This window comes from Abrus precatorius, unplaced genomic scaffold (genome assembly GCF_003935025.1).
Source record: "Abrus precatorius isolate BTA unplaced genomic scaffold, Abrus_2018 Scaffold11, whole genome shotgun sequence".
NCBI classification, from domain to species: Eukaryota; Viridiplantae; Streptophyta; class Magnoliopsida; order Fabales; family Fabaceae; genus Abrus; species Abrus precatorius.
Window position 1 is genome coordinate 19,959,670 of NW_020874303.1, and position 14,047 is coordinate 19,973,716.

General features: G+C 29.8%; 3 protein-coding genes across 3 annotated transcripts; 1 reads left to right on the top strand and 2 right to left on the bottom strand.

Moving 5' to 3' along the window:
• Positions 1-2,322: 2,322 nt before the first annotated feature.
• On the bottom strand, positions 2,323-3,145 carry LOC113856337. Its single transcript, XM_027488123.1, has one exon. It carries the CDS (start codon positions 3,143-3,145, stop codon positions 2,534-2,536), a length of 612 nt encoding a protein of 203 aa, XP_027343924.1. The 3' UTR covers positions 2,323-2,533.
• Positions 3,146-9,230: 6,085 nt separating this feature from the next.
• Positions 9,231-11,087, top strand: LOC113856572. The gene is made up of 2 exons (XM_027488439.1): positions 9,231-9,387; positions 9,859-11,087. The coding sequence occupies exon 2, from the start codon at positions 9,863-9,865 to the stop codon at positions 10,781-10,783; it is 921 nt and encodes a 306-aa protein (XP_027344240.1). The 5' UTR covers positions 9,231-9,387; positions 9,859-9,862; the 3' UTR covers positions 10,784-11,087.
• A 981-nt stretch (positions 11,088-12,068) lies between these two features.
• Positions 12,069-13,629, bottom strand: LOC113856569 (pentatricopeptide repeat-containing protein At1g77170, mitochondrial). Its single transcript, XM_027488434.1, has one exon. It carries the CDS (start codon positions 13,591-13,593, stop codon positions 12,199-12,201), a length of 1,395 nt encoding a protein of 464 aa, XP_027344235.1. The 5' UTR covers positions 13,594-13,629; the 3' UTR covers positions 12,069-12,198.
• Between the last annotated feature and the right edge of the window lie 418 nt (positions 13,630-14,047).

Here is a 14,047-nt window from a genome sequence, read left to right on the forward strand (position 1 = left end):
AAGGGATTCGTATAATAACAACAATCATGCTCAAATTTGGATATACACCAGAAAATCAAAGTGGCTTTGTCCCGTTATTACCTTACTAAGCAACAATGTTTTTTTGCCTCTTTAGTGATATCTAAAGCAGCATGACCTTTATTTTGTCTTTGACAAAATGGATCCACTGTTGGCATTGCCACTGCTTTGGGAAGAAATAGACAAACTAATCCACACACCAATTAAAGTTTTCACAAATAAATCGGCTGTCCCACATGTGTGCCATTAAACAATTACACTTTTGAATCCCTTTTTTTTTCCTTTTTTTGGTTTAACATGTCCTGTCATTTGTATTTATTGTCACTATTTGTGCCTCTCGACCACATATTTTTACTAATACCAGTGTTTTTTTAAAGCTAAATAGGCAACAAAATAATTTATTTCCACCATCTTACACAATAATTTCATATTGATAAGGAAAAGAAAAATCAAGATATGGATTCCAAATTTTCAAGGGTTCAATATGTGGCACCCTATGCAGCAGGTGCCAAAAGCCCATGATAAGTCACAAGCTGGTTCCAAAGTAGATTAAAAAGGATAAAATAATGAATTTAGTTTGTTTATGGATTTACAGTTAATTAAATACGAATTTACATTTATTCTAACTTAATAGTTATAACTTTTGAATTGACGTAATTTTTAAATTAGTTAAAACGTAATTCTAATCATGTTATTAATTTTTCTGAACTTTCGCTTAAAGAAATAACAGATTTAAAGCTAATAAGATATTCGATTTTATTAATTGGTTTCATACTATCGACCAAATTACGGAGAACTTTCTCTCCAGTAATTTGAAGTGTCCTTATCCGTACAATTCCCCGGAATTTTAAGTTTTCTTTTCATATACGCCCAGTAATTACGATCCAAAACCGACATTAAAATTTAATCATTCTTTTCCAGTATTTGGATGAAACGCATCGCAATAAAATAGTGTAAGTCATTTTTTTACGTAAATTTCATAAATTCACTACAGTTTAAAATTATACAGAATAAATATTTTTATTTTAATATTATCCTAAACCATGGCCTTATTTATATGACAATTTATCAAATTTTAGTATTCGATATTTTTATATAAATTTTACTCACCATTAAGTCTTTATAATTTTCATATTTTGATTTATATGAAAAATTAATACATTGTTTCATACATGTTCAAACTTTTAGATTAAAAAGGACAAATTTAAAATTTTGAAGAAAAATATTAATAATTAAATATAATGAAAGATTTAATTACTTAAAATGGCAAGATTAATACGAAGGTGAAGTTCAACTTTAAATAGAAATAAAATTAAAATATTGAATAGTATTTTTTAAAATAATATATCAAATAATTCTACAATATTTTTAATATGATGATTTAATAAGAATAATTCTACTTCTAATCTTATTTATAAGAAATAAATACATAATCAAGACCAATAAAAATAGTCATATATTATAAATTTATAACATATTCTACAAATATCTATAATCTTAAAAATGACTCTTTATTTTTAAGATTTTTAAAAATTACTAGTTATTTTTAATAAATATGTAATATCAGAAATATTATTATAATATAATTTTTATTGTATGAAAGTATAGATGATAACAAAATAATTAATAATATTTTTTATTAAAATTATAACATTTGATAATATTTCTGTATTGAATTATATTAAATTTTATAATTTTTATTACACAATTTTATAAAAAATAATACTATCAACACATTCTTTAACATACTCTTTGTAACACACTTTCAGTATTGATTAAAATTTATTAAAAACAAAAAAAAAATAGTCTCTATTTTTTTTCAAATTAATGTTTTTCTTTATTTGCTGAAATAACATTAATCTTTACTTAGAAAAACGGTGTTGTAAACAGGCCAAGAGTAAGTTCCTGGAACCACCATAATGCAGAGAGAGTAATTCAGAGACAAGAAAGACATAAAGGGGCTAATAAAGTCAATTTCCAACTCACCAACCTTAGAAAGCTGTATATTAAATTTCTGCACTTAACCACCCATGGGGCTAAAAAAAAAACTCAACGCTCTTGCTTTAATCTTCCACTTTATTATACAAAGTCGAAGTAGGTGCAACACTTTATTGGGAGCGGAGAAATTCCAAACCACAAGAGGAAGACAAGCACAAACACGTCTCTTTTTATGTCTTCGTTTCATTTCTTTCCTTTCCATTATTAACTACCAACATTCCAAAACCCACAAATACATAATTGAAAGAAAAAAAACAGTCCCAAAACACCTATATACAGTGTAGTGAACTGAAACAAGATACCCATAACCAAAAGAAAGCTGCTACAGGAAACTTCAAAGCAATAAATTAAATCACGTGGTTGTACCACTATGTGACCGTGAAATATGATCAATCTGATCATGTATAACTTTGAATATGTAGCAGCGAAAAATATGTAGAGGGTGGTTCTGGTTGTGGGATTTATATGGATAGAAAAAGAAAACGCAAAGTTTAAATGAATTCCCATTGATTAGTTTTCATCGGTCCCAAAAGTTATGGTAAGGTGACTCAAGAGGTGCCATTTTCTTCTGCAAATTGAGGTCTTTATAGAACTTCTTAATGAATTCCTCTGCTGCCGCGTCGACATGGCTATCTCCTTCATCTTTAAGGGGAAAAGGAGAATCAGTGACTCTAAGTTGCCTTCCAATGGGGCTCTTTCCGAAGCCAGGCAAAGTGAACAAAGGGGAATTATTAGGCTCAACCACCACCTTGTCATTGTTTAACATCTCAAGCACTTTCTGAACTGCGGTGAGTGTGGAAACGTCGTCGTATTTGTAGGACTTGGAGAAGCGATTAAAGTGGCGGTGCTTGCGTTTGATGGGGATGTCGGGGCTGTTACTGCAGCTGAACTCGTACTCGCGGGGAGAGATTAAGGTGTCATGTGAGCGACACGTGAAAGAGTCGTAGTAGTGGTTGAGCATGAGGTTGTTCACCATGGCTTTACCAGCCAGTTTTCCACGTTTCAGCATCAAGTGGAACTCTACCACTATTTTGCTCTTCGCTATGCCCTTTCTTAACATGAAGAACAGTATACGTACTATGTTCCATAGCTTCTTTCCTACCACCAGTGGACTTGCCTCAATTTCCATTTCCTCAGATTCTGATGATCGTTGTATTTTTTATTTTTTTTTTGGTTTTATATAATAATACTATAGAAGCAGAGAGAGAGAGAGAGAGAGAGAGAGAGAGAAAGAGAGAGTAATAGATTAGAATGTGTTTTGGTTTGCAATGTGAGAAAGGGTTGGGACCTATTTAAAGGGGTGGTATGCAACATTATTATTTTGGAATATTTTTTGTGTAAAACTCACAGAATTTTTTATTATACCCTATCTTTTTATTTCTGTCATTGTCATCATACGATGTGTTAAGAAAATGGTAGATAATTAAAAATAACATTACTAGTTTCATATATTTATATATATACGAATAACGTAGTGTTTTTTTTAACTGCACGTGTTGACCAAATTCTATCCAAGTAGAGAAATAAACACAAACTCATATTCATGATTTTTTTTAAAAAAAGTTACGTTTCTTACAGTACCTACGAAGATTCGCATACAATATATGTTAGTGTTAAACACTAATTAATCTTATAAAAAGCATTATAAAATATAATTAAGTAATAAATAACCAATCATCACCAGGATCCAAATAATAAAGAGTCTATCTTCTCTTAATCAAAGTACAATAAAAAAGAGGGTAAGTTATGAACAACTAATTTTAAATACCCGACAAACTTACAAGGAAGTTGTGTTTAAGTTTACAGGAAGGTCTCTGTGATGGGAAACCATGTTTACTTTTACCAAATTGACCTTCGTTCAATAATTGAAGAGATTATTTGAGCGGTGCTCTGTTCCTGCCACCAAGGATTAGCATTTGCCGTGCAGACTAAGCCAGTGATTAAACGGCGTAATCTTTACCCTACATTTTCGTAACTTATTTCTATATTTTTCTGTGTCAACACGTTGACAGTTTCAATTACATTTTTGCCCAACCAAATAAATTAATATTGAGCCTGTTGTTTATTGTGTGTCTTTCGTGTCGAAGTTACCTGAGGATTGAAAAAAAACTGTGTTATAGTGTCTAGAGATACGTTGAAAAGCTTTTAAACGTAAATTCAATACAAAAACAATCGTGCAACTTTGGTTTCCTAACGTAAACAAACAGGGCCATTATTACTGAAGGACGAGTTCTTGGATTAATCTGCTTTGTAATAGATCCAAGAGAGTGAAAGAGATGATTTTGATCTTCCAACATAATGCCCGGATTTAAACCAACTTCACCTCTTAAAAAACAAGAGATCCATAATGACCCTGCAATCCCTTTCAATACAATCATAAGAGGGGAATGATTATTCCAGCTAGCCTTCAATCAAGCTTCGACTGCACAGGACCGATAATGATATTAATATGCCAAAATAACCACAGAAAAATCACAGTCACTCCAATCCTTCTCCACAGGATGTATCAGGCATAATGTATCAGAAGAAAGTTGTAATCATGAATTATGAATAGCATCAACTACTTTGGAAACGTGGCATTCTGGTCTTCTCGTGGAAGCCCAAATAAAAGATGAACCGTACGTATGAGAAGTGTCGTGAATATGTATGATATGGCCGCCATCCGCCAATGCCGAAGGGCCACCGAGTCTATAGCGTTGGAAATTTAAGTACAAAAAATGATAACTTTCACATTCATTAAGAAATACTGGCAAGTTAGGGTGGGGAGAGAAGAACACAGATATAACTCAGGACTTTCCTATATTAGTTGGACTAAAAATACTCCTGAAATTATTTATTATTTATCTTTAAAATTCAAAAAAGAATATTATAATATTCAAATTAATTATTATTATTATTATTATTATTATTATTATTATTATTATTATATAGGGTTATATAATAATTAGTTTAGTAACGTGTAAAATGTATATATTTTATTTTAAAATAAATATATTTTAATTCTTAAAAAATTACAAATATAAAAATCAAAATATGCATAAATTTTAGAAAAAAATTAAAAGATAACAAATAATTTCTTGTAAATATAAAATTTTCTATAAAATATTATAGAAAAATTAAATAAATTTTTTATTTCTAAAATTTAAAATAAAATTAATGAAATAAATATGTAAAGGTAAAATCATTACAGTTAAACAGAGTATAATTCACATATTAATTTTAAGTATAAGAGAAGAGTAACTCTCTTATTTTATAGTAAACTCTTATTTTTTATAATAATAATAATAATTAATAATAATAATAATAATAATAATAATAATAATAATAATAATAATAATAATAATAATAGAGTAAGTCATCAAATTAGTTTTCAAAATTGTGTGAATCATGTATTTTAACTTTTGATATTTTAAAAATATGTTATTCGTCATTAATTTTATGAAATGACAATAAAATTACTTGAATGACAATAAATAATTACTTGTAAAACTTTTATTCAACAAAAATTAAAATATTAATATAATTTTAAATTCATAATATGATATATTAATTTAGTTAATATTTTTATTAATATAAAATTAATATACTATTAATAAATCATATTATTAAAAAAATTTAATTTTTATATAAATAATTTATTTTAATCAAATAAAACTTATATCAATAAAATTATTATTTCAAATTATTTTGTTAATTTTAATTTTTAAGGATTAAGTTTAAGTATCTAAAAAATAAATTTTTATTAAAAACGTTTATTACTTAAAAATATTAAATGTAATAAATATTTATAATAAAATTTATTATTGTTAATTACTGGAACTCAATTCTGATGTCTAAATCTACACAAATTAAAGTTAGTAGAATGAGCATGTCTAACAAATTGACTAAAAAATACTCGTACAAAATGAAAATTTAAATATTTGAATGAAAGGCCAAATAATTATGAACCCTTTTAACATGATTAAATTTAAACTCGAAATTATACATGCTTATATTATTTTTTTTGTTTTAAGTGAATATATTTTTCTTACAGAATGTTTATTTTAAATTGGAATTATTATTTATAATATTAAAATTTTTAATTTATTTTATGTTAAAATTTATTAACATAGTCAATATTTAATTATAAATTATAATAAAGAAGTTAATGACGATAAGAGTAAAATTATTGTAATTAAAAATTAATAAAATAAGTTAAAAATTACTTATTTTAATAAATTAGACAAAATAACATGTCATGTACTGTATCTAAAACCCGAATACACAGAAACAGTAACAGATAGAGAGAGTGCAGGGGCATGTTCATTTTGGAGATTTCCATGAAGTGAACATTCAGGTAACCGAGAATCATTGAGATTCTTATCGAATAAGATATTAATAATAAATACTACTAAATATTTTAAAGCTAATTTTTTTATATATTTTTTTATTTTTTTATTAGTTAATTAATTTGTTAATTTATTTTGAGGTGACTTAAAAAATGTTGATACTTCTTGTTGTCTAGAGATAAGGTCTAAGAAATGTAAATATCTTTAGTCTAGAGATTAGGCTGAAGATGTGTAAGTACTTTTCATCTAAAGATGAGATCAAGGGTGGTAGATATCCGTCATTTAAAACTGAAGTTGAGGAGGTATTTAATTTTTTATTTTTATAAAAATGACTGAGTAATGTCTTATTTAGTATAAAAATTATTATAATTAATTATTTTATTAATTTATTTATGAGTAATATAATATATTAATCTACATTATTGTATAATTATAAATTTTTATTACATTACTTGTGTATTTAAATTAAATATAAAATTAACTAAATTCAATCAATTTCTTTTAAAATCAAAATATCCTCGTTTAAATTCAAAACTTCGACTGATCGCCTGTTGATAGATATGGGAACCAAATGCCACGGCATGTTAATTAACCATTAAAATTTTCATGGAAAATGCAATTAGAGTTTAGGGAGAATAACGAGATTTAAAATTTTATGGTAATATTTTATAAAAGAGTTAAATTTTATAAATTGCGTACTATTTTATCCAATTTTAAATTAGGAAAACAGTTAAACGGGCCCATTTAGTTAAGAGCGATTCTTGTGTAACAATATTATTTACAGTCACAACTAAACAGCAATTTAAAAACATTAAAAAAATTTATGCACACTTTAAATACGGATTGAATAATTGTTTTAATTTATAATTCATTGAAATTTTTTAATTAACTGTATTTATATAAAAATGATTAAATTTCTCACACATTTCATAATTTTTTATTAACAATAAAATTTATAATTATATAAGAAAAATAAATATTTTTATTATCAACACGAAAACTCTTCTATATTAAATAAGGTTAATGCAAATAAAATTTAAATTAATTTAAAATCAAGAATAATTAAAATTATTTTATAGAAAAAAGAACGATATCTTTAATTCGATATAAGGTTTTAAGTTTTAAAATTTAATATATTTTAAAAAAATGCGGACGCTGATTCAACTTACCCAAAAAAGAGAAATTGAAATAATATATTTTAGCAATAAGATAGTATTTATTTATTTTCAACTAAATGACAGTTCTTAGAATGTGATGGCTGATTCAACTTGTCCATAAAGAGAAAGTGAAATAATGTATTTTAAGTAATAAGATAATATAAATTTTCTGTCAACTAAAATAACATTTCTTAGAATGTGATGAGAAATTGACGAGTCAAGCCTCATCTCTTCTTCCTGATGAAAAGCTTTGAATTTCTTACACACATTCGGATTTCAGGAGTTCACTCTGTAAAATAATAATAATAAAAGACAGAATGTTAGGCAGCACCAAATGGATAACTCATAAATCACTTGTTTTTTTTAAAGGATACTCCACTTTTTCAATTTTAGTCATTATTCCAATTGAATAGAACACTTCGTTGCATTTGAATTTGCTTTAAAATTATTTTAAATATTTTTAAACAATCATTTTTATTTAAAAATGAATGTCGGTAATGTGTTTTTTTTCCAGTTTTCATTTATCGCTTAAAATTATAATATTCAGATTAAGAAAAGTAATTGATCTCTTTATTTATAATTTTTAGTATGCTCTTTAACTTTCTTATTTATTTATTTTTGCATTTCACATATAATATTTTCCTTTGTTTATTGATATAAGTAAAGTTGAAAAAATAATAATTAATACTACTATCTTAAAATTTTAAAATGACATATGAATAGAAAAAAAATATTTTCTTAAAAAATTATAGATAAAAATAAATAAAGACAGTACTTATTAACTATTTTTCAGTTTAGTTGAAATATATTTATGAGATCTTGTAATGTTTGACATATAGTGTTGTTATATGTGTACACAAAATAATCAAGTCATTTTAGTAACTGAATATGTCAATGCATAGCATTTTTCACTCGTATAATCTTTTAATTTTCAATTTCAACAATAGACCTAAAAATTCCACTACTAAGAGGCTCCTTATTGCTAAGCTCTTCACTAATCCTCAATTAACAACATTGACTGTGCTATCAAAAAGAATAAAGAAAAGGCCGAGGGAATAAGAAGATTGGACAAAAGCCCCTTCAACAGTGTCTTAATTAGAATTTAGGAACATATAGAATGTTGATAGAAAATGCAACATGGATTTAAAATGTTTAACAGCGAATATAATGGATTTTGATTAATAATAATGGGATGAAAAAGTCAACTAAAGTTATATATAAAATATTGCTACTTGAGTGAAAAATGATAAAATAAAGACCTGTGTTTATAAAAAGAATCTTGACCTTTAATATTACTCAATTTTTTTTACTTGACTGAAAAATGACTTTTTAATATTAATAATTCAATTTAAAAAAAAAAACTTATTTATGTGGGGGAATAAATAAGTGCTTTCTTACTCTAGGTTAGGGCTTAATGTCGATGAAAATTTGGTAGAAAAAGTAAAATAAATATTTTTTGTGAAATAAGAAAATTAGAATAAAGGAATATTAGTGTAAAAAGTTAATTCTAATATCTAATCTTCATAAAGTAAGCCCCTGGTGGAGGTACGTGGAGTAATAAAAATGGGCCGGCCCAACTCTTGAGAATAAAAAAAAGGCATAAAAAAGGCTTGCACTAGAATGCTAAAGTGACATGAAATCTCCAATTTGCCCTGCCTGATTGAATTGACTTGCACTGGTTGCGTGTTTGCAGAGATTCTATTTTAGGAAAATATGACGACAAAATGTAACCGCTACTTTTGTGCACTCTCAACGACTCTTCAATTTTGATCTTCTTGGTCTTTGTCCAACTATCATTTTAAATGCACAAAAGAAGGACCCAACAACATTAACCCCAGAAAAAACAACAACAACAACACACTACGTTAAGAAAACAAGACAATAAGGTACTTCTTGGTTAAAGATTCCATTTTTCTGTTGAATTTTCTATGGCTGAAGAAATTATTTGATACTTTTGTTTTTTCTTGGAATTCTTGATTGCGATGGAGCTGAGTGTTGTTTTGGGTACTAGAAATTGCCACTTTTATGTACATGTTGACTTGATGATTTCCCTTGTTTGCGATTCTAATAGAGTCTGCCATGGATGGAAGGCTTTTCTTTCCCCACGTTCGAATGAATTGGGTGCACACTCTTTCGTCTGACCCTTTTGGTTCTTAATAAGTGGTGGTTGACTTTAAAGAGTTTAGCTGAAACCACAATTTAATGAACTATCAATTTACAAAATACCCTGGATTCTAATCTTGTGTCATGAATAGTAGATTAATTAATTAGACAAGTTTTATTTTTAAATTTAATTAGTTCTTCAGAAATGTCTGGATGTTTATTTGATCACTGACAAGATGAAGAATCATATGCAGAAGAATGGATTATCAATCTTTTGGAAGGGCCCAGAGACCAAAAGGGGCTATCATAAAACAGGTATTGAAGGCGATGCTAGTTTTGGCTGTTTGTGCCTGGTTGTTATATCAGATCAAACACTCAAGGAGTAATACAGAGAACTATAGAGGTCAAACCAAGCTTGATGGAGCATATGGAACTGTATCGTTGGGGCGCAAAGGTTCAAGTAGTGGCAGGGATGATGAGCCCTATGGAGCCAATAAAGATAAGGCTGAAGAAGAATTTGGACACGTCAATGAGAAATTCAGGACAAGAGAAGGAAAAGAAGTAGAACTTGAACAAGAAAGTCAATCTAAGGTATCATCCATGAATAAACACCACGGTTTGTCCAAAAGAGAATCTGGAAAGGTTGATATAGAATCATGGAAAAGTAAGTCAGGTCTCAAAGGGCATGGCAATGAGAAAAACCCAACGAGACCAATAATGATTGATTCTAAAAGTAATGACATAGCGAAAGAAGTGCAACAGATTAGAAAGAATGCTAAACCATATTTCTCAGCAAAGGAGAATGATGAGGATGAAGATCCCATGATTAGAGAAAAGGAAATCATGATGCAGAAAAATGTGGTGGAGAGATCCACAAATGCTGATATGACAGAGGAAATAGATGAGCTGGTCCAAAGCTTTCATGATGAAAACGGTGTTCCACCTGATGCTAATGAAACTGAAATAGTGTTTGGTCAGGCTCGTGTCATGAATGAAGAAAACATTTCAAATGTTAGTAAGGGAAGTTGGCTTAGAAAAAGCATTCAAGAAGTCACATATGCAGAATATAACCATGTTGAAGTGAATTCAGAAGTATCAGAGAATGATGAGACAGTTGGTGAAGAAATTAATACTTCAGACATCAAACGAAATTCAGAAATCGGTGAAGGAGATAGTTGAGTTTTATAGGATTATGTTTCTCATCGTTGTAAACAAGAGTTCATAAATGTCATTTATCATTACAAAAAGAATAAGAAAGCTGAAAGGAAAAAGTCTTAAGCAGTAGAGGATGTCAATTTTCTTTAATTCATGAGTTGTATGATGTAATTATCCATAGGAATAACGTTACAATTTTTTTTACTTCAAGAGATCACTAGCTGCACAATTATATGGAGGGTTCTCATTTCAATTTGCAGCGTCTTTTTTCTTGGACTTGAAAACCTGTATCGGCTACGATCAACATAATTGTTATGGATGACATTTATTTTCCAGTCCTTTTTAGCTTTGAAGAAGTAACTTAGCTTTCATGGCAAACCCGGCGGCAAATAGTTATGGTCCCGAGTTTTCAAGCATTATGAATGGAAAAAACACGTGTTGGGCTTCGATTATGATTAGTTGGAAAAGAAAACTAGAAAAAAACAGTATTGAAATATCAACGTTAATAGAAGATTGTTAATGGCAAATTCTACGATTTGGTTTGCAGGTAAGGTCAACACACTCCAATTTTGGTAGCTGTTACTGCACGGATATGAGGCAACAATAATGATCATAACGATGCTGGTGACTCGTTCGACTTGGCTTTGGGGTAATAGGTGATGCCTTGTTTACCCATAATACTTTTTTTTTTTTTTCGATCAGAACGTCGTACTTCATAATTATAATCACATTTTGCAAGTTGCAAAAACGTAGTTGGCTTGGCTGTAGTCCTTACTCAATGATTCAAAAAGCTGAGAAAAAGATAGCATAAACGGGTGCAACTTTAATTACATTCAGCTCAAAATTTTGCAGCGCTACCCGCCTACACCTAACCAGCAGTACCCCCTCGTTACAGCATTCACTACATTTATTGATTGGGATTCTCCAAAAAGAGATCGAGAACCTGTTAGGCTATTATTACATGTAATAATGTTTGTTTTACACTTCTGGGATGGATACACTCATGTGGGAGATGTGATTAAAAAAAAAAGATAAATAAGAATATAAAATAGGGCTTAAAAATTATGGACACAAAAAATCTAGGGCCTAACAAATTTCATCAGGCAAGGATGTGTTTCTCAATCCTCAGTTACTATTACTAGAATTAAACCTTGCCTTATGAAATCTTAAAATAAAAAAAAAATACCCCTTTCTGTAATTAACAACAGAGAATTTACAGATAAAATTTCCCTACTTTCTAATGAGCTATCATACCTAACTTTAGTCTTCCTCCCACCGACCCACCACAAACACAGAAAATACTGGTTAAAGAAATATCTTGTGTTTATGGAGTATTTATCACTGAAAACAAAATTTCAATTTTCAAGTCATGATCGACAGAAGCAGAACTATAATTGATTCTCCAATCCTCAATGCAAAAATAGATTATTATTGAATCTTTAATCTGAATTTGTCGTCAGGCTATATGCAGGAACCTTAGCAAGTCTTCCTTCTTTCATGACCGATCTGATTCTCTCCACCTCCTTCCACAAGCCTTTATTGGCATAGATATTAGACAATACCACGTAAACACCATCATTCCAAGGTTCCAATTCTTGCAAATGCTTAGCTACCCATTCGGCCATATCCACATTCCCATATTTTTCACACGCACCCATCAAACACCCCCATACTACTGAATTTGGCTTCATAGGCATCTCCTCCACCAATTTTCTGGCATCATCAAGCAATCCTGCTCGACCCAGCAGATCCACCATGCATCCATAATGTTGCAATCGGGGGGTTATGCCATAAACATTCTTCATCATATCAAAGTAACGTCTTCCTTCATGAACTGTCCCACTGTGCACACAAGCACTAAGTACACCAATAAAAGTCACATAATTTGGCTTCACTCCAGCCGCTCTCATACGCCCGAAGAATTCAAGCGCTTCCTCCACATGTCCATGCATCGCATAGCCCACAATCATGGATGTCCATGATGATATATTCCGTTCCTCCATCGTGACAAAAACTTTGTAAGCCAAGTCCATTCGCCCACACTTTCCATACATATCAATCAGCGAATTCAACATCAAAATGTCAACTATCTCAGCTTCTTTAGCCTGGAAAACACATTTATGCAACTGGAGAGCCAGGTTGAAGTCACCAATGCTTCCACAAGCCGACGTGACGCTCACCATAGTGACACCATCCGGCACAAATCCGCTCCTCTTCATATCAAGAAACACACGTATCGCATCCCTGGCAAGACCAGCTTGGGAAAGACCACCTATCACAGCATTCCAAGAACCAAGCTTTGGGTCAGGATTTTCGTCAAACACCTTACGGGAACTTCCAAATTCTCCAGCTTTAAAATACAAACATATAAACCCCGTTTCGCAGTACTCGTTAGATTGAAGTCCAAGCTTGATACCAACAGAATGAACCTGTTTGCCAAGCTTAATATCAAAAGATTGGCACAAGGCCTTGAGCACAACGGGAAGGGTGTAACAATCGGGCAAAACCCCTGCCCGCAACATGGAAACATGGATCCGAAGCGCGTGGAGTGGAGCCTCTAGCCTAGTGTATGATCTTATAACATTGTTCCAATTAAATGGTGCCGGATAGGAGATCAAAAAGTGCGTCCTTAGAACGTGCGCATACACTTGGTTAACTTCCGGTACACAAGTACAATTAGACAGCTGAGTAGCTATCAAGGTAACACGGTCGTTCCCAGAATCCACAAAAGATCGAGTAGTACAACGTTGGGTAGATAAACAACGACAAGAAACGAGGAATCTAAGTTGTATGAAACTAGACATCTGCCAAATATGATTAGGAATGATAGACATAATAGTAACGTGGTGCTGCTACATCCTCGTCCTCCCAGAACCATCCGATAGGAGAGACAAGCGCAAAAGAATGGGCTTCTTAATTAAAAACAAAATACACATTTGCTCTTCTTTAGAAATTAATCCTTATCTTTTATCATGGTTTAATACACTTGATTAAGCTCTTCATCGTATAAAAGTTACATAATTTAAATTTATTTTGATTAAATATTTTATTAGAATGTAATTTTTATTTTTTCACTAATTATTATTTTTATTTATTCTAACTTATGTGATGTAATCAAAATAATACTCGACGATATTTTAACAAATTGTATTAAATAGAAATACTAAAACATAATAATTTGTTAAAAAATATAATTTATATTTTTAAAAAATAATTAGAAATTAAGTTCAAATTATGTAATACTTTAAAACATAAACATTTAATTAACTATATTTTAAAACATTGTAA